General features: G+C 39.5%; 1 protein-coding gene across 6 annotated transcripts in view; it reads right to left on the bottom strand.

Annotated features, from left to right (window-relative positions):
• ACBD5 (acyl-CoA binding domain containing 5) overlaps positions 1-21,425 on the bottom strand; it is a 55,935-nt gene that overhangs the window by 30,075 nt on the left and 4,435 nt on the right. For 3 of the 6 annotated variants that reach the window (XM_011972455.1, XM_011972456.1, XM_011972454.1), the window contains 4 exons: positions 14,936-15,008; positions 6,345-6,459; positions 2,778-2,912; positions 1,032-1,235 (listed from right to left, as the gene is read on the bottom strand). In XM_011972455.1, coding sequence (XP_011827845.1) covers positions 1,032-1,235; positions 2,778-2,912; positions 6,345-6,459; positions 14,936-14,983 — 502 coding nt within the window. In that variant the 5' untranslated portion in view covers positions 14,984-15,008. Of the gene's footprint in view, positions 1-1,031; positions 1,236-2,777; positions 2,913-6,344; positions 6,460-14,935; positions 15,009-18,205; positions 18,327-21,425 lie in introns of all 6 variants that reach the window. The other 3 variants (XM_011972453.1, XM_011972452.1, XM_011972457.1) reach the window with 2 other exon arrangements.

Genomic DNA, 21,425 nt, shown 5'->3' with positions numbered 1-21,425 from the left:
TGTTTCTCGGCCAGGCGCGTTGCCTCACACCTGTAATTTCAGCACTTTGGGAGGCTGAGGCAGGCAGATCACTTGAGGTCAGGAGTTTGAGAACACCCTGGCCAACAGGGTGAAACCCCATCTCTACTAAAGATACAAAAATTAGCTAGGCGTGGTGGCACGTGCCTATAATCCCAGCTACTGGGGAGGCTGAGGCAGGAGAATTGTTTGAACCCAGGGGGCAGAGGTTGCAGAGAGCTGAGATCGGGTCATTGTGCTCTAGCCTGGGCAAAGAAGCAAGACTCTGTCTCAAAAAAAAAAACAAAAAACATCCAGGCACAGTGCTCACGCCTGTAATCTCAGCACTTTGGGAGGCCAAGGTAGGAGGATCACGAGGTCAGGAGATCGAGACCATCCTGGCTAAAACGGTGCAACCCTGTCTCTACTAAAAATACAAAAAATTAGCCTGGTGTGGTGGTGGGCGCCTGTAGTTCTAGCTACTCGGGAGGCTGAGGCAGGAGAATGGCATGAACCTGGGAGGCGGAGCTTGCAGTGCGCCAAGATCGTGCCACTGCACTCCAGCCTGGGCGACAGAGCAAGACACTATCTCACACACACACACACAAAAAAGAAATGATGGTTCTCGGCCAAGTATGTTGCCTCACACCTGTAATTCTAGCACTTTGGGAGGCCAAGGCGGGCAGATCACTTGAACTCAGGAGTTCCAGACCAGCCTGGGCAACCTGGCAAAACCCTGTCTCTGTAATCCCAGCTACTCAGGAGGCTGAGGCAGAATTGCCCAGGAGTTCAAGGCTGCAGTGCGCCTTGACTATGCCACTGCACTCCAGCCTGGGCAACAGAAAGAGATACATATATAACCCTGGCCCTAATTCACGCTCTTTCAAAACCATAAACCCTTATAATATTAGTAAACTCTAAGATATTACTAAACAAGAGATTTTTAAATTCAAAACTGATCCTAAAGATCCTGTAATTATTAAAAGACTATTCATAGGAAAGAGGCTGGACACAGAATTATTTGGGGACAATACCTTGGTGAATACAAACAGCAGATTTTCCAGTTTGTCCCAAGTTTTCATCAACAGGCTTTACTTCTTCAGTGCTTCTGCCATTCAGAGAAGAACTGGCATGAATGTCATTCTGTATATCCTGAACAAAGCCGTCTTTATCATAGCCGTTAGTGACAATGAGCTCCAAATTCTTATGGTCTGCTGACTTCTTCATCATTTTCTTATCTTTTATGAGAAAATGGAGAGAGTCATAAAAGTTCACAGTAGGTTACCTTCTGCATACCATGTTTTAATATCCAGCTGTCATTTCCCTAACTTCACAATCCCTTTGAAGGGTTTCCTACTTGGATCAAAGAGAAGGCATGCTCCTTGAAATGGGGTTTACTATAGGCTGAGAGCTCACCCAAACTATGTTGGCTTCAAAACTGTTTCAGTTCCCTGTCAATCTTCTAGAGTTTCTTTTAAAAAGTAATCTCTCAAAGTCTTTTTACTCCCTTAGGCATAAGCAAATTGCTCTTCCACATAGCTGATAAAAAGGACCTTTAAAAAAGGCGCTCTTTGTCATACCTTACTGGAAAGGGAAGGCAAAACTAAGTTACGCAGTTTTTGGTTTTCTTTTTTTGAAACAGCGTCTCACTTTGTCACCCAGACTAGGTGCAATGGCACGATCTTGGCTCACTGCAACTTCCACCTCCTGGGTTCAAGTGATTCTCCTGCCTCAGCTTCCCAAGTACCTGGGATTACCGGCGCCTGCTACCATGCCTGGCTAATTTTTGTATTTTTAATAGAGATGGGGTTTCACCATGTTGGTCAGGCTGGTCTCGAACCCCCAACCTCAGGTGATCTGCCTGCCTCGGCCTCCCAAAGTGCTGGGATTACGGGCATGAGCCACCGTGCCTGGCTGCAGTTTGTTGTAGTGTCTTTCTGCCTCCCCTTTTGAAAACAGTCTTCGCACGTGTCATTGGTATTCTAACAGCACGTGTCATTGGTATTCTAACAGAGCCCTCAATGCTGTAAGCCATAATTCCAAAGTTCCTTCTTCATGAAAACCTATGCCTGTAGGCCGGGTGCGATGGCTCATGCCTATAGGCCCAGCACTTTGGGAGGCTGAGGCAGGCAGATCACTTGAGGTCAGGAGTTCGAGATCAGCCTGGTCAATATGGTGAAATCCTGTCTCTAGTAAAAATACAAAAATTAGCGGGGTATGGTGGTGCATGCCTACAATCCCAGCTAATTGGGAGGCTGAGGCAGGAAGACGGCTTGAGGTTGCAGAGGGTGGCAGAGGTTGCAGTGAGTCAAGATCATACCACTGCACTCCAGCCTGAGCGACAGAGCGAGACTCCATCTCGAAAAAAACAAAAAACAAAAAAAACTTATGCCTGTATCCTATTCTCTGGATTCCATTCTATTTTTGGTAAGATATTGAGAGTTTAACTTGTCTCCTGTCCTTAGTAACTTATGCAGATTCATGTTGGAAACAACACCTTAAAAATAGCACATGTCTAATGCAGCATTTCAGGCCGTCCATTTGGAGGAGTGGCCTATTCTTGTCAATCTTCAGTTAACACCTACTCCATTTATGCATAAGGTTGGTTGTTCCTTTCTCTGTAGCAGAGCCTTTCAGTCCACAGCAAACCTGGTTATAAGGTCAACAGCTTATATCCCACCACCTGCTCTAATCTTCTACAATACCAAATCAGCCCAAATGTCTTCATACCCTCTTAGTTTATTTATTGTAAAATTACTAACTGATTATCCAAACATTACCATTATCACTTTGTTCTGCTCCTTTCACTTCTTCTTGGGCCTCTTCTTCCTCAGACTCAGCTCCACTGTCACTGCTTTCAGCTTTACCATTAACAGTTTTGGTGTTTGGAGTGGAAGTGAGAACATTACCAAGATCTAAAACATGAAATGACCACTTAGTCACAATGTGGTAACACACAATTATACCATAATTTCCAAGTAATACTAATACAATTTACAAATAACTAATAAAATAATTGTGAATTAAAATGTTAGTTATATATATAATAGTATTATTTTCTTTGACCATAAACATACATATATTACATAGACAAATTCCTTCAATTATCACCTTATGATCAAGCTATCTTAAGTCCTTTCTGAATCAGGCAGAAAGTAAATTATTTTTAAGTTAATATCGATAAAAATAAAGTTCAGAGATCAATGGATCTTCATACATGGCAAATGAAGAGATACTTCCTATATGCTAGCATGCTGACAACAAAAGTACATTTTTGGTTCTACCAACAATCTCATCAATATTACAGTTGGAGTCCACTTTAAAAATTTTATTCTAGTATTACCTTTAGGACTTCAGGTGCACAACTCAAATTATCATGTCTTTGTGATATTTAAGTTTTTTCTTAAAGTATCCACTGATGTGATCAATCACTTACAAAAGCAAATTGTCCAAGTGGCCAAAGCTATATCCTGAGAGTAACATCAGAGCTTCTCAACTTTAATGTGCATACGAACCTCCTGAGAGCTATTTAAGATGCAGATTCTGAATTCGTAGGTCTAGGGTGATCTAAGATTCCAAATTTCTATAAAGATCACATTTGTTGCTAATGCTGTTGGTTACTGGACACTGTTTTGAGAACATGAATTGAAAGACAATATTTTTGAAGTGACAATACTCCCCAAAATGATCTGCAAATTCACTGCAATCTCTATCAAAATCCAAGCTGGCATTTTTGCAAAAATTGACATGCAGATTCTAAAATTCATATGAAAATGTGAAGGATCAAGATTAGCCAAAGCAATCTTGAAAAAGAACAAAATTGGAGGACTCATCATTCTGATTTCAAAACTTACTGTATATGTATATTCTGAAAATGGCCATGTAAAACTGATACATCTGTTCTATTGGACCTAAATGGCTACTTTTAAGAAAATGCTTTGTTTAGGAAAAAAAAAGGCAAGATTGCAAACTGTCTTGCAATTTGGTAATATCTTACAAAATTACAAACATCAAACATTTCTAATTCCATTTCTAATATTTCTTACAGATATGCTTTCACATATATGAAATGACAGATGTACATGGTCATTCTCAGCAGTATTTTCTGAAGATCTGAAGGAGTAAATAACCTAAATGTCCACCAGAATGGCTCAGGTTTAAAAAATTATGGTGAGGGTCCACAATCTCTTACTTACAACCCTTGGATCCAGATATGTTTTGAAATCTCAAGTTTTCTAATTTTGCAAAGGTTATATGGTACATATGCCATTTGGTATATTATGTAACATATCCAATAGAGTCTAAGGCAGCTCTCACTAAAAAGAGAAAATATGATTTTTGCAGCAAAACATATAAATAGTTACACTAAAGAGGACAGAGACTCAAAATACCCTCGTTTTACTTTAGGTCAGATTTTGCTCCCCAGATTTTTAGTTCATATCAGACAGGTTTTGCTGCCAAATGAGTTTACCAAAAAACTTCTGGTCTTCAAAGATTTAACAAATTTTAAGTTATAGCTAGGAAGCCGTGAGCCTGCACCTTTATTACTATTATTTACTCTTCTTTGTTTTATAATTAGCCGTTTAAATATCTGCCTCTGGCCAGTGGCTGGACACCACTGCAGCAGATCCAGATTTATTTCCCTCTGCATCCTAACATGCCTGACATACAGAAAACATTTAATTTTTTTTTCCTGGCAGGGCACAGTGGCTCATGCCTTTAATTCCAGCGCTTTGGGAAACTGAGTTGGGAGGATTACCTGAGGTCAGGAGTTCGAGATCAGCCTGGCCAACATGGCAAAACCCCGGCTCTACTAAAAATACAAAAATTAGCCAGGCATGGTGGTGCACACTTGCAATCCCAGCTACTTGGGAGGCTAAGTCAGGAGAATTGCTTGAACCCAAGAGGTAGAGGTTGCAGTGAGCCGAGATGGGACCACTGCACTCCAGTCAGTGTGACAGAGGAAGACTCCATCTCAAATAACATTTAGTTTTTTCTGAATTGAATAAGCATGCCTTGTAAGAAGGACTACTTGTTAATATTTGACTTCTGTAAGCAAATCAGATGTAGAATGATGTGACAGAGTTATGCCCAGTAAGCAGTCAGTACTACTTGCACATAGTTTATTACCGTGACAGGTTCAAGGACTGATTTCAGCACAGGAAGATTACTATTCTGAAATGCTGCCATTACTGTCAATTATTAAAAGATGTCTTATAAATAGGGATGACAAGGAAAAAAAGGGGATGCCAGGTAATTTCTATTTAAAGGGTATACAATTTTCTCGTAAATTGACTCTTGTGGTCTCATTTCACCCTGCTTTCTAAAAAAATTTCAAGATCAAATGTTTAGTTAATACTAACAAATCTTGCATTTTATTCAACTCCTACAAATATGCAAAACATAATCCTTTAAATCCTTTGTGTACATGAAGACAAAATTCTACAAGAAAAAAAAAAAAAAGAAAACTGCAATCCGTGCAGAGATGCTTGAACTGAAAGAAGAAAAAAAAAAAAAAAACAACCTAAATGAACTAACTGTCTTGCATTAGCTTACTATACTACAGTTAAACCATACTCTAAACACATCCATTTTTAGAGACAGCATCTCACTCCGTTGCTCAGGCCGGAGTGCAGCAGAGTGATCTGGGCTCACTGCAACCTCCACCTCCTGGGTTCAAGTGACTCTTGTGCCTCAGCCTGCCAAGTAGCTGGGATCATAGGTGTGTGCCACCATGCCTGGCTAATTTTTGTGTTTTTTGTAGAGACAGGGTTTCACCATGTTGTTAAGTCTGGTCTTGAACTCCTGACCTCAGGTGATCTGCCCGCTTTGGCCTCCCAAAGTGCTGGGATTACAGACATGAGCCACCACACCTGGCCAACATATCCATTTTAAAATTAGCTAGTAAATCATTGAATTCAATGTACTATTAATTTAATTCTCAAAGCAAAATAGAAAACATGATCTATCAAAATAAAACCATGAATTCTGCTATAATTTTGAACATACTAAGTAAATTACCTGGTGTATTTTAATAGCTTACAACTTTAGGGTTAAAATTTTAAGGGTTTATAATGTTTTGGAACTTCATACAATGTGTTTGCTTGGAATGAAAACTCCTGGATGACAAGACTGTAAGTTCTATAAGTTTGTGCAGAATTCTTTTGACATGTAAATTTTAAACAAAACTTTTACATGATTTCATGATTCCTACCTTCTAAACATTTAGAGATTTTCTCCAGTCGGACTGGCATGTGAAAGTAAGAAAAAAAAAATCAGACATACAAATATTAATATGTGCATAATATATCAGTTGATGAATTTAAAAATAGGTAAAATAGTCCAACCTGAGGTTACATCAGAACTCTTGCCACTCTTTTTGTCCTCGACAATTTCATAAAATGGACCTATGACACGCAGCAATTCTTCAACTTTCTCAGTCATTGGCATAGTTTCAATAATCTGTAATCAAAAGAAACAAATATTGTGAAATCACAAACTCTTAATTTGATCTCCACTAGTATCAGATAATCTCCTATTTCCAATTTGTCAATAATTTTAAGATTTGACGTTCATAATACACCTCTGAATGATCTACATTAATTACATACTTAATGTATACACACTGTGGCCAGGCGAGGTGGTGGCTTATGCCTGTAATCCCAGCACTTTGGGAGGCCAAGGTAGGAGGATGGCTTGAGCCCAGGAGTTTGAGACCAGCCTTGGCAACATAGTGAGACCCTGTCTCTACAAAGAAAATTTTTTTTTAATTAACCAGGCATGGTGATGTGTGCCTGTGGTCCCAGCTACTCCAGAGGCTGAGATGGGAGGATTACATGAGCCTGTGAGATCGAGGCTACAGTGAGCCGTTATGGCACCACTGCACTCCAGGCTTGGTGACAGAGCGAGATACCATCTCCAAAAATTAAAAAATAAAATAAAAGGAATCCTTTTAAAAAATGTATATACACTCCTAGAAAAGCTTCAAGTATATTAAAGATCTAAAAGCGTTCTCATTTTGAAGACTATTTTACATGAGCTTCATGTAAAATTTTATATAATAACCTATAAATTGTGTATTAAAAACTAGGGGGCAGGGTACAATGGCTCACACCTGTAATCCTAGCACTTTGGGAGGCCAAAGCAGGAGGAGGATGGCTTGAGCCCAGGAGTTCAAGACTTGCCTGGGCAACATAGTAAGAGCCCATCTCTACAAAAAAAAATTTGTTTAATTATCCAGACATGGTGGTGCACGCCTGTAGTCCCAGCTACTCAGCAGGCTGAGATGGAAGGATCTCTTGAGCCCAGGAAATTGAGGCTGCAGTGAGCCATGATCACACCACACTGCACACCAGCCTAGGCAACAGAGCGAGATCGTGTCTCCAAAACAATAAAGGAAACAAACAAACAAACAAACTAGGGGCTTTCATTAAATGAAATAGAAAACTGAAGTTAGAATAAAATTATGATGTCTGTTCTTTAACAATAAGGTAGTGTAGTATTTCTAACAGGGCACAAAAGTAAAGTAGGAAATGGCAATCACTTTCAGACACCTTCATAAATATGGGCCAGTTTAGAATCATCAAATTTAAAGAGCAAGGTAAATTAACTGAAAAGGTATTTAAACAGCCATCAATTGGTGACTGATCAAAGAAACTAAAGTACTTCTAGATTTGAAATATTTTGCAGATATTAAAAAGAATAAAGTCAGCTCTGTGTGTGCTAATCACAGTATGTTTAATATGATACCAGGGGCCGGGCTCATGCCAGTAATCTCAGCACTTTGGGAGGCCAAGGCAGGAGGATCACCTGAGGTCGGGAGTTCGAGACCAGCCTGGCCAATATGGTGAAGCTCCATCTCTACTAAAAATACAAATATTAGCCACGTTTGGTGGCATGTACCTGTGATCCCAGCTACCTGGGAGGATGAGGCAGGAGAATTGCTTGAACCCAGGAGGTGGAGGTTGCAGTGAGCCAAGATCGCACCACTGCATTCCAGTCTGGGCAACAGAGTGAGACTCTGTCTCCCAAAAAAAAAAAAAAAAAAAGATACCAGAACTGGCTCCTTCGCTCCCTCCCTCCCTTTCTTTCTTTCTTTTTTTTTTTTTGGAGACACAGTCTCACTCCGTCATCACCCATGCTGTAGTGCAGCAGTACGATCTCAGCTCACTGCAACTTCCACCTTCCGGGTTCAAGCAATTCTCACCTTCAAGCAATTTCAGACACCTTCATAAGTGATTCACCTACCTCGGCCTCCCAAAGTGCTGGGGTTATACGTGTTAGCCACTGCGCCCAGCCAAAAACCTAAAATTATTGTTCAAACAACATGCTTTTATTTCTAAACCAGATATAAGATGGATCATCGGTGGTCTATGGTAGTCAGCAACTCTGATAGGATTTTGATCTGAGACATGCTCATCAACACCATTCCCCACCATGTTGTATGTGTAGGAGGAGGTTGTTGAGAGAGATAACACAGAATGAACTATGTTACAATAACTGGTTCTAGTGATTATAATTTAATTTTACAGCTTGGAGTAAATTATCTGATTGTTGCTCCTCTGAATGTACTGTGAAAGGACTGCTTTAATCACAAAATTTCTTTTTGCTAAAGGAAACATTTGTTATGAGGCTAGGGCTATGTGAAGGAATGTTTTATTATTTATTATAAATATCTGAGCTGTAACATATTTGAATTATAATAATAATTCTGAGAATCAGATTCAAACCAGGAGAAAGTTGTGACCAAGTCACAACTAACAAACGGCAGAGAAACAATTCAAACATAAATCAGCACCCTTTACACTATCCCACGCCGCTGTAATATCAAGACTTCAGTTAGCAGAATCTAGTAAGCCAATCACATACCACATCCTGACAAGCAAGCAACATCTCTATTTCTCAAGGCTTATTAAAAGATCTCTTTCTTAACTTTGTCCTTATTTTTAAGGCTACTAAATTCAGCATCTGGGTTTCGCATGCCCCATAGGGTAAAACAGTAAACTGTGGACCTGAAATGTCAGCATGAAATAAAAGGAGTATCCATTGGCACTAAGGAAGTATCAACTGAGTAATCATTCTGTCAACAAACCAGAATGTCAGTAGTTAATATAGTGAAGACACAGTAACCAAAGCAAGACACATCCAAAATTGATGAGGTTACTCTCTTTGGTTTTTCTTTTTCTTTTAGATTCAGAGGGTATATGTGCAGGTTTGTTATAAGGGTATACTGTGTGACGCTGAAGTTTGGGCTTCTATTGATCCAGTCACCCAGTACCCAATAGGAAGTTTCTCAGCCCTTGCCTCCACCCTTTTGAAGAGGTTATTCTCTGAGGAAGAAACTTTAAACATACACAAACCAAGAATGATCTCAGCCATTCGCAAAATTATCTCCCTTACACCAATGTTGAAATACGAGAAATGGTGTACATGTACGCACATGAGATATAGACCCCACACACACACACACACACACAAGCAGACACAGACAAATCTCAGTCTAGGTAACTACTACCTACCCTCAGAGAAGATGTTATCTAAACCAACCTTGCCCAATCTGCAGTCCTCAGGCCGCATGTGGCCCAAGATGGCTTTAAATACCCAACACCAATTCGTAAACTTTTTTTTTTTTCTTTTTTTCTTTTATAGAGACAGCATCTCACTCTGTTGCACAGGCTGGAGTGCAGTGGCACTATCTTGGCTCACTGCAGCATCTGCCTCTGGGGTTCAAGCAATTCTTCTATCTCAGCTGCCCGAGTAGCTGAGACTACAGGCATACACCACCATGATCGGCTAACTTTCTGTATTTTTAGTAGAGACAGGGTTTCACCATGTTACCCAGGCTGGTCTGAACTCCTGACCCCAAGAGATCCACCCACCTCGGCCTCCCAAAGTGCTGGGATTACTAGCTGGGATTACTAGCGTGAGCCACTGCACCTGGCCCAAATTCATAAACTTTCTTAAAACATTATGGTTTTTTTTGCGATTTTTTTTTTTTTTTTAGTTCACCAGCTATCGTTAGTATCCATGTATTTTATGTGTGGCCTAAAACAATTCTTCTTCCAGTGTGGCTCACAGAAGCCAAAAGATTGGACATCCCTGGTCTAAAGCTACAAGTTAACTATGCTAACTTAATATATTATAACCCAAGCAAATGAAGAATGTTTTGACAGAAATATCTGGTAAGCTGCATGGACACCAGAAAAGCAGCATCCAAAGCACAATAATTCTTCTAGGTCTATCCAGCACTTTTTCTCAGTGATAGACATCATTTCTAGATGATGAAAATATACTGGAAAGGTGTAGATATACTCTAAGAAAGCGAAGACTAAATTTCTCAGGCTTTTTTGGTCCAAAATGACCACATCTCTTAAAGCCATCCAAATCCCAACGCTCTACTCTCTGTACAACAGAATCACTAATTCAGTCTCCCAAGCGCTTCTAACCTTTTGAAGAGTGACCTAGATATCAGTCCTGAGTATGCTGATCACTAGAAGCCTATCACTCACTCTAAGAAACTAGCATTCGTTTTCCCCCTCAATATGCAAAAGATGTTTACTATGAGTGAAACCTTAAAACAAAAGCCAACCCTCAGTACTCAGAGAAAGTTGGTGTTCTTGGTGTTCTAGAGTTGTTGAGCTATGGACTAGACCCTCGGCCATGGTAACTTTCAGGTTCCTTGTTTCCTTCCTTCCCTTCCCTCCCTTCCCTCCTTTCCATCCCTTCCCTCTCTTCCCTCCCTTCCTCCCTTCCTCCCTTGGACTAGACCCTCAGCCATGACAACTTTCAGGTTCCTTGTTTCCTTCCTTTCCTCCCCTTTTCCTTTTTCCCTTCCCTTCCCTTTCTTTCCTTTCCTTTCTTTCTTTCCTTTCTCTTTTTCTCTCTCTTTCTCTCTTTCTTTTCTGAGACAAGAGTGTCACTCTGTTGCTCAGGCTGGAGTGCAATGGTGTGATCTTGGCTCACTGCAACCTCCACCTCCTTGATTCAAGTGATTCTTCCATCTCAGCCTCTCTAGTAGCTGAGATTACAAGCGCCTGCCATCACACCCAGCTAAATTTTTGTATTTTAGTAGAGATGGAGTTTCACCATGTTGGCCAGGCTGGTCTCTAACTCCTGACCTCAGGTGATCTGCCTGTCTCAGCCTCCCAAAGTGCTGGGATAACAGGCATGAGCCACCACGCCCGGCCGAGATTCCATCTTTAATGGCACCATCCTCTAATCCTCCCTGCACTACAGCGATTATCCCAATCTCTTAGAAATCCTGAAATAATTAGTCTGGGGTCATCCTAGGGCATTTGTATTTTTTCACAAGATTCCCTAGTGATTCTAATGTGGAGCCAGGGTAGAGTACACCCATCTCTTTTTAAATTCAACAGACATAAGGCACATGATTCAAATGTTAGCTGAATACTCTGGAAATCCCCAGAAGATAGCCTAAATTTGTACCAAAAAAATAGAATTTTGGCCAGGCATGGTGGCTCACGTCTATAATCCCAGCACTTTGGGAGGCCGAAGTGGGAAGATCACGGAGTCAGGAGTTTGAGATCAGTCTGGCCAACACAGTGAAATCCCATCTCTACTAAAAATACAAAAGATTAGCCAGGTGTGGTGGTTTGCGCCTGTAATCCCAGCTACTCGGGAGGCTGAGGCAGGAGAATGGCGTGAACCGAGGAGGCAGAGGTTGCAGTGAGCCAAGATGGTGCCATTACACTCTAGCCCAGGCGACAATGCGAGATGCTGCCTCAAAAAAAGAGAATTTTATACGTCTATAAATAAACCTTATCGAATTAAACATGCATTTCTCTCACCCCTCAAGCCACATTACTTTCCCTCAAAGCTAAAATCCTATTACATTATATTAAAATAATGTTTTATTCTATCAAGTTTTTCAGTGACATTTTATGGGACACTTTATCAATTATGAAAAGCAATTTTCTACAAAACATAATTCTATTATGCTAAAATAGTTTTTTTTTTTTTTAAAGAGATTCTTGCTCTGTTGCCCAGGCTGCAGTGCAGTGGTGCAATCTCGGCTCACTGCAACCTCTGCCTCCCTCGTTCAAGTGATTCTCCTGCCTCAGTCTCCCGAGTAGCTGGGACTACAGGTGCATGCCACCACACCAGGCTAATTTTTTTGTATTTTTAGTAGAGACGGGGTTTTGCCATATTGGCCAGGCTGATCTCAAACTCCTGACCTCAGGTGATCTGCCCGCCTCGGCTTCCCAAAGTTCTCGGATTGCAGGCATGAGCCACCATGCCCGGCGTTAAAAGAATTTTTTATTCAATCAACTTTCTCAGTGATATTTTATGGGGCAACTTAAAAATTATGAAAAGTCACTTTTTACAAAACATCATTCATTATAAAATATAAGTTAAATTAATAAGATTGCCGAAACCTCTGACTGCAAAGACATAAAATGAGATTTATACTCTAAAGAATAATGACAGTGACAGGCCAGGCACACGGTGGCTCACGCCTGTAATCCCAGCACTTTGGGAAGCCAAGGCAAGTTTATCACCTGAGGTCAGGAATTTGAGACCAGCCTGGCCAACATAGTGAAACCCCATCTCTACTAAAAATACTAAAAATTAGCTGGGTGTGATGGCATGTCCCTGTAATCCCAGTTACTTGGGAGGTTGAGGCATGCACCACTGCACTCCAACCTGGGCAACAGAACCAGACCCTGTCTCAAAAAAAAAAAAAAATGACAAAGACTGTATTTAAGGAGATAATTTAACAAGTGCTTCAATTAGTAAATTATTGAAATTAGAATAAGTCCCAAATTCAATAATCAAATCTTTAGGATAATATACTATCCCACAAGATTATTTAGAAACATGCAATTTTATTGACTGATAGTCATAAAGCTAAACTCTAAAAACAATTCAAAATAGTAATCAAATTTTCAATTTATGGGTATGTTGATATTTTTAGGTTTACCTCTAAAACTGCACTGTAAACTTAGCCATATTCACAATATGCAATGAAATTTTTAAAGTCTCAATGAAAAGAAATAAATTATTTTAATTAAAGAAGGAGTTACAGGTATTTTAGCAGCAATATAGTTTTAATCTTTCTTAGGGAAAAAGGCAGAATACACATTGCTTCATCGTCCTCCAACTTTAAAATGTGGCTATACCATTAACACAATTGAATAGGAAAAATGGGTAAATTTTACTTAATGTGTCAATTCAACTTTACATTATAGAAGCATGTCCTAAAAATAATAAAGATATTTAAGGTAAAAAAAAAAAAGAGAGAGAAATAGTTATGAAACCAAAAGACTTTCGATTATCTTTCTTTCTCTGCTTTTGAAAGGCCTGTTATTGTGTTATTGACATAGTTAATAGCCAAGAGAACTAAACTCTGCCCTTTGTTACAAAGTCTGCCAAATAAAAACTGCAAGAAGGTAACAAAGGGCACGACTATAAGCAGTGTAGAAGAAATTTAAAAAAAAAAAAAAAACTAGTCTAAATCTAGTAATAACAAATAAAAATTACTACCGAGATTAATACCATCAAATCATATGGCAAAAACTATTCTTTTTTACAGATTTTCTTTATGTTCAAAGATAATTTATTTAAAATTATCAAACTTAGATTTCCTCTGATCCATGTCTAACATAAAAATGGTTCTTTATAAAAAGTCTCAGCCAGGTATGGTGGCTAACACCCATAATCCCAGCACTTTGGGAGGCCAAGTTGGGTGGATCACCTGAGGTCTGGAGTTTGAGACCAGCCTGGCCAACGTGGTGAAATCTCACCTGTACTAACAATACAAAATTTAGCCTGGTGTGGTGGCGTGCACCTGTAATCCCAGCTACTTGGGAGGCTGAGGCAAGAGAATCTCTTGAACCCAGGAGGCAGAGGTTGCAGTCAACCAAGATCATGCCACTGCACTCTAGCCCAGGCAACAGAGCGAGACTCCATCTCAAAACAAAACAAAACAAAACAAAACAAAAAAAGTCTCTATGATCATCTTTAAAATTCATGATTTCTTCATATACTTACTCCTCAAAAGAATGCCTTTGACACACTTAAAAGAGCTAGTTAAAATGAACGTCCCTGCTTACTAGTTAGCAGAGAACCTGAAAACTTACCTTACTATGCTTCTGAAGGATCTATGTACTCACAGAAAAAAACTTATCTTATTATACTTCTAAAGGATCTATGTACTCATAGAAAAATGTGACTTCTTACAGAATTCCAGTGATGAGAATACCTACCTCAATTTATGAGTGAAAACTGGCATGAGAACATTATTGAACTAAGTAAAAAGTTCCAAAGCAGAAATACTTTCAAGAGAGTCCAGCTACTTCCTAGACTCCTAAGAGACTTCAATATTTTCAAAGATTACTATTTCTACACTTCTTAAGAAGTTGACTATAGAGAAAGATAAGGAAGATTAAAAATCAAAAAACAGGCTAGGCACAGTGGCTCATGCCTGTAATCCCAGCACTTTGGGATGCTGAGGCACGTGATCACTTGAGGTCAGAAGTTTGAGACCAGCCTGACCAACATGGAAAAACCACATTTCTACTAAAAATACAAAAATCAGCTGGGCGTAGTGGTGTGCACCTGTAGTCCCAGCTACTTGGGAGGCTGTGGCAGGAGAATCACTTGAATCTGAAAGGTGGAGGTTGCAGCGAGCCAAGGTCGCGCCACGGCACTCCAGCCGGGGCTACAGAGCAAGACTCCGTCTCAAAACAAAAACAAAATAAAACATCACATCATCACAGTGTTATATATCTTAAGGAAAAAACACTTATCTTAAGATGAACTTTAATGAAGCAGAAGAGTCCTAATAAACCCAAAATTCTAGATTCTATTCTATAACATACTACAGTCTCCTTAAAGCAAAGCAGCTAATTTGTCTGATAACCAAATTAAATTAGAGCTGCTCTGAATTTTCATTTTAACTGTGAATTATTTTCCCTACCTTTTTCATTTCTTCAACATATGCAATCATGGCTTCCTCTTTGGTCATATCACCCAGTGAACTCCAAGCATCCCTAGAAATGAAAATATCCACATAATGACAAAGAGACATCTGATTTTTCACTGCTCAGAATGCAATTTATAGTTGATGCTATAGGGTTACTAATTAAAACAGGCTCTACTTAAAGCCATAACAGGATTGTCTTAAATGTGCCACCATGAAGAAAATTATCACAGCAAATGAACTAGCAAATTAAATAGTATTTAAAACAAATAAGTATATAACCCATCTATGTAGTAATATACCAGAGACTATAGACTATTCATAAATATTTGATAAGAACTCTTCAGTTTTTATATTATTACAAAGAACAGTAACAGAAATAAACATTTTAGAAGACTACATTATTGCTTCTCAGGCTTTCGCTAAGATCAAGTGTACAAGACTACATTAATTGTCGCAGGCATATTTTCTTTTTCTTTTTAATATAAATTTCTCAATAGGCTTTCCGGTAAAGACCAGAAAGCCTGCTAGAAAAATTCTAAAAGAGCTAGTCTCACTGTGTTATCCAGGCTGGAGTGCAGTGGTGTGATCCTGGCTCACTGCAACCTCCACTTCCTGGATTCAAGAGATTCTCCTGCCTCAGCCTCCTGAGTAGCTGGGATTACAGGCATGCGCCCCCACACCCAGATAATTTTTGTATTTTAGTAGAGATGGAGTTTCACCATGTTGGCCAGGCTGGTCTCGAACTCCTAACCTCAAGTGATCCACCACCTTGACCTCCCAAAGTGCTGGGATTAGAAGGATGAGCCACTGCGCCCAGCCAGCCATGTTTTAAATGAACAGACATTTTGGTTAAAAGGTTCTATTAATGTAAATAAGAGCCTAACTTGTACATTTGAACTGAAAAAGGAAATGGTTTCTCACTTCTAGGATACTGAAAATGTGAGAGACAGGAAATTTTAAACCCCTAAATAATAATAGTTCTTTCAAATTTTTGCCCGACGTGTAAACCCTCCTTTTTATATGTTTTTCCCCGAAGGTGTTTAACTCCACCAAAGGTCAATTCTAGGGGGAAATATGAAGCAAATAATTAAATCTTCTTAAAATGGGTAAATCAAATCATATTAAATAATATTTAATACTACTAAAATTAAGTTATATTAAATAATAACATATTACTATTTCATTTAACCTGTTATTTTATGACAATTCATAAAGATCTTAAAGGAAAGTAGAATACTAAGAAATCTTAAAACAAGCTTAGGCACTTCCAATTCAGGGTGAAGAAACTGAACATCACAATGTGTGGACAAAAAACAAACAAAAACGGGCTGGGTGCAGTGGCTCACGCCTGTAATCCCAGCACTTTGAGAGGCCAAGGTGGGCAGATTACTTGAGGTAAGGAGTTTGAGACCAGCCTGGACAACATGGTAAAACTCTGTCTTTACTAAAGACACAAAAATTAGCCAGGCGTGGTGGCACGTGCCTGGAATCCCAGCTACTCGTGAGGCTGAGGCTGGAGAACTGCTTGAACCCGGGAGGCAGAGATTGCAGTGAGCCAAGATCACGCCATTGCACTCCAGCCTGGGCGACAGAGCGAGACTCCGTCTCAAGAGAAAAAAAAAAAAAAAACTGGTGTGGCATGGTGGTTCACACCTGTAATCCCAGCCAAGGCACGTGGATCACTTGAGACCAGAAATTTGAGACCAGCCTGGGCAACACAGGCAAACCCCGTCGAGGAAAAAATTTTAAAAATTAGCCGGGTGTGATGGCACAAGCATGTGGTCCCGGCTACTAGGGAGGCTGAGGTGGGAAAATTGTTTCAGCCCAGGAGGCAGAGGTTGCAGTGAGCCGTGATCGTGCCACTGCACTCCAGCCTGAGTGATGGGAGTGAGACCCTGTGTCCAAAAAAAGTGTGGGTTTTAAAACATGCTTCACCGCTGGGCGCAGTGGTTCATGCCTATAATCCCAGCACTTTGGGAGGCCGAGGCAGGCGGATCACCTGAGGTCAGGAGTTCAAGACCAGCCTGACCAACATGGAGAAATCCCATCGCTACTAAAAATACAAAATTAGCCAGGCGTAGAAGTACATGCCTGTAATCCCAGCTACTCAGGAGGCTGAGGCAGGAGAATCGCTTGAACCTGGGAGGCAGAGGTTGTGGTGAGCTGAGATCACGCCATTGCACTCCAGCCTGGGCAATAAGAGCGAAACTCCATCTCAAAAATAAATAAATAAATAAAACATGTTTCACCAATTAGCATATTCTGTTCATAATGTACAGTCTAAAATGGACTTTTCTCAGACATTTGTGAAGGTTTCAATTGTATTAAGAATATCAACTGTTACTCAACTGGGAAAACAGCACAGATGGGTACAGGTATCTGTGTCTATAATTCTTTTAATTTATAGTTTATAATTCTTTTAAGTATACTTTTTAATTTAGAATTCTTTTAAGTATACAAAAAATCAAATTTCTATTCAATTACAGTAGGTCAGAAGTGACGGCTTAGAGAAAAAGTTAGCGTGGCAGTACCTGAGTCATATTCCTAGTTACTTATTATCTTCAAGGCTCAACACAAACAAGGAAAAGCCATTATTTTTCTTGGAGGCAAAAGAGGCAGTTAAAGTTTGTTTCTTTAACTTAGGTAGGGAGTTGCTCTTGCCTTTAAAAAAAAAAGAGAAAAACTCCATAAAAGTAAAGATTAACTGAAAATGCTTCTTTATCTTTGATGTACCTATCCCTTTTGGTTTTACTATTTTTCTCTCCTCCCCAAGATTTTCCTATTTGTGTAAAATTGTACTAAGAGCACCTGGAAAGGCTGGGCATGGTGGCTCACGCCTGTAATCCCAGCACTTTGGGAGGCCGAAGTGGGTGGATCACCTGAGGCCAGGAGTTTGAGACCAGCCTGGCCAACATAGTGAAACCCCATTTCTACTGAAAATACAAAAATTAGTTGGGTGTGGTGGCACACACCTGTAATCCCAGCTACTCAGGTTGCTGAGGCAGGAGAATCACTTGAACTCAGGAGGCAGAGGCTGCAGTGAGCCGAGATCCTGCCACTGCACTCCAGCCTGGGCGACAGAATGAGATTCTGTCTCAAAAAAAAAAAAAAAAAAAAAAAACCTGGAGGATAAACATTGTACCCAATACCTAGATACCTAGGATACTTCCTGCACAGAATAATGTATAACCACTTAAGTAACAGCCATATGATAATTATGTCATTAAAATTTAAATTCTTGCATAGCTCTACACAAAAAATTACCATTTATATCTTCCAATAGGATCCCAAAATCCAGGCCTTGAAAGTTTACAGGGTCCTTCAGTTGCCTGCTTATAGAAGCTATAAAATTTAAGCATCATTTCATTTGTTGGCTGGAATGAACCTGTTGGAAACACATATTAAATACAGATCACCTGGGGAATACAACTGATAGATAATCTAAGGTTATAATTAGCTTAGCTATACTAATAGTGATTTTATATTGCATTAATACTTTAGATAATGATTTATTTCTATCTTATAGAAACAAAAGTTACGGTTCTGTCAGTTGTTTGCTTCTTTGATTTCAAAACACTCTGAGATTTTAAACTTTAATAGCAACGCCTAAGATGGTTCAATGAATAAAACAATACATGAATAGACATGCAGTAGATACAACCAAAATAACCAGCAAATGTCTCTTTAAAAACATACTAAAATATAGAATAACTATTATTAAGCAATCATAATAAGGTATTTTTATTCAAAGCTTATGACAAATCAAAACTGACTAGCGTAAGTGAAAAAGTTACATGTACACTCTGCCAAATTTCAAATTCTCAGTAGATAAGGAATTTGGGGCTAAAGCCAAAGAGTATACACTATGGTAGAAAAAGAATTAATCTAAGACAAAACAGATTTCTCACTTCCTATCTCTGTAATTTTGGAGACATCAATTTGATGATAATTCTTCATATATGTTTCTAGCATATCCATAATTTTTCTCATGTTTAAAACTTTTAAATTGGCCAGTTGTGGTGGCTCATGCCTGTAATCCCAGCACTTTGTGAAGCTGAGGTAGGCAGATCGCCTGACCCTCAGGAGTTCAAGGCCAGCCTGAGCAACATAGCAAAACCCTGTCTCTAGAAATAAACACAAAAATTAGCTGGGTGTTATGGCACACCCTGTAGTCCCAGCTACTCAGGAGGCTAAGCAGAGAGGATCTCCTGAGCCTAGGGAGGTCAAGGATGCAGTGAGCTGTGATCATACCACTGCACTACAGCCTAGGCGACAGAGAAAGACCCTGTCTCCAAAAAAAAAAAAAAATTCAAATTGTATAAGCAAGTGCTATAAGTTGTAGTATTCTCAATAACTGAAAAATTGGAATGTTAATGTTTTCTAATAAATGTTTAAATAAGATATATAAATGTAACAGGACAATATATAACTATAGCCCTAAAAAGTTATATTGTAGAAAAATATAAATAATGGTATAAGTTCCACGATCTACTATAAATTTAGAAAAACAAGTTTAAAAACAACATATATAATATGATACATTTTGGCAAATATTTATATACATAAAAAGTACAGTAGAAAGATAAACATAAAATATTTAAAGACTATCTCTGAAGAGTAAGTATACAGATTCTTTTCCTTTTCACTTATCTGTTTTTAAAAAAGTTTTAAACATCAGTGTATATTACCTTTATAACAAAATTATAAAAATAAAAATAAAAATTATAACAAGATTCTTTTAAAGTTTGTAAATTGCATAAGCTAGCAGTTTATAAGAGCTGTGTGGGCTGGGCACAGTGGCTCACACTTGTAATCCTAGCACTTTGGGAAGCTGAGGCGGGCGTATCACCTGAGGTCAGGAGTTTAAGACCAGCCTGGCCAACATGGTGAAACCCCGTCTCTACTAAAACACAAAAATTAGCTGGGCATGATGGCAGGTACATGTAATCCCAGCTACTCAGGAGGCTGAGACAGGAGAATTGCTTGAACTCAGAAGACGGTGTTTGCAGTGAGCCAAGATCACACCACTGCACTACAGCCTGGGCAGCTGAGCAAGACTTGGTCTCAAAAAAAAAAACCTGTGGAAATTACCACACAGATAACTAAACTGAGAGCTGGTGTTTCAGGTTTGGCCGAGAGTGCATAATTAATTCTCAAATCACTATAATAATTATCTGTATAATATATGCACGTTTAGGAGTACCTAATAGATACAGTGTTTTAATAACATAAACCTTTATAAAGCAGAGGGAAAAAAAATGGAGAAACCACAGTTTAAAACGGTCACTTATTTAAATAACACAAATCTAAATTTAAAAGATCAAAAGTTTAATCTCAAAATATCTTCAGTAAGTCAACCAAATAAGTTTATTGGCTTAGGTGAATGATATTAAAAAAACAAAAAACGAAATCATTTATTGAGTGTAGTCTGTGTGTAAGACAAGTAAGATTTCTGTTCTCAAGGTGCTCATACATGATGTATTTAATATGTATTTGAAATATTAGCTAAGAATTTAAATTTTAAAAGGTTAAGGTCATACCAAACATAGATGCCATAGGATTCATTACTATTTCAGGCCTTAAATAAGGATTGAGCAACAAGGAACAAAAAACTCCAAGATCTTGCTCTTCGCATAATGATTCAAAGCAAATCAAATGGTTTAAAAGTAGTATTACAAAAATATTTATAATTCATTACAACAAACTTCTGCTTCAATTAATATCAACTTAGTTTCAAGGGATAACAGTATACTGGATGTTGTCCAACACAGTTACCACTTGATAGGGTATCTTTTTTTTTTTTTTTTGAGTTGGAGTCTGGCTCTTGTCACCCAGGCTGGAGTGCAATGGTGCAGTCTCAGCTGACTGCAACCTCCACCTCCGGAGTTCAAGCGATTTTCCTGCCTCAGCCTCCCAAGTAGCTGGGATTACAGGAGCCGGTCACTACACCCAGCTAATTTTTGTATTTTTAGTAGAGGTGGGGTTTCACCATGTTGGCCAGGGTGGTCTTGAACTCCTGACCTCAGGGCCTGTCTCAGCCTCCCAAAGTGTTGGGACTACAGGTGTGAGCCACCATGCCTGGCCTGATATGTTATCTTTTTTTTTTTTTTGGAGACGTAGTCTCTGCCGCCCAGGCTGGAGTGCAGTGGCAGGATCTCGGCTCACTGCAAGCTCCGCCGCCCCGGTTCATGCCATTCTCCTGCCTCAGCCTCCCCAGTAGCTGGGACTACAGGTGCCCGCCACCACGCCCAGCGAATTTTTTGTATTTTTAGTAGAGACGAGGTTTCACCGTATTAGCCAGGATAGTCTTGATCTCCTGACCCTGTGATCCGCCCGCCTCGTGATCAGCCCGCCTCGGCCTCCCAAAGTGTTGGGATTACAGGCGTGAGCCACCGCGCCGGCGGATAGGGTATCTTAAAACTTTGCAGGCCGGGCACAGTGGCTCAAGCCTGTAATCCCAGCACTTTGGGAGGCCGAGACGGGC

This window comes from Mandrillus leucophaeus, unplaced genomic scaffold (genome assembly GCF_000951045.1).
Source record: "Mandrillus leucophaeus isolate KB7577 unplaced genomic scaffold, Mleu.le_1.0 Scaffold1291, whole genome shotgun sequence".
NCBI lineage: Eukaryota > Metazoa > Chordata > Mammalia > Primates > Cercopithecidae > Mandrillus > Mandrillus leucophaeus.
The sequence above is the reverse complement of the archived record's forward strand: the minus strand, read 5'-3'. Positions and strand labels throughout refer to the sequence as shown.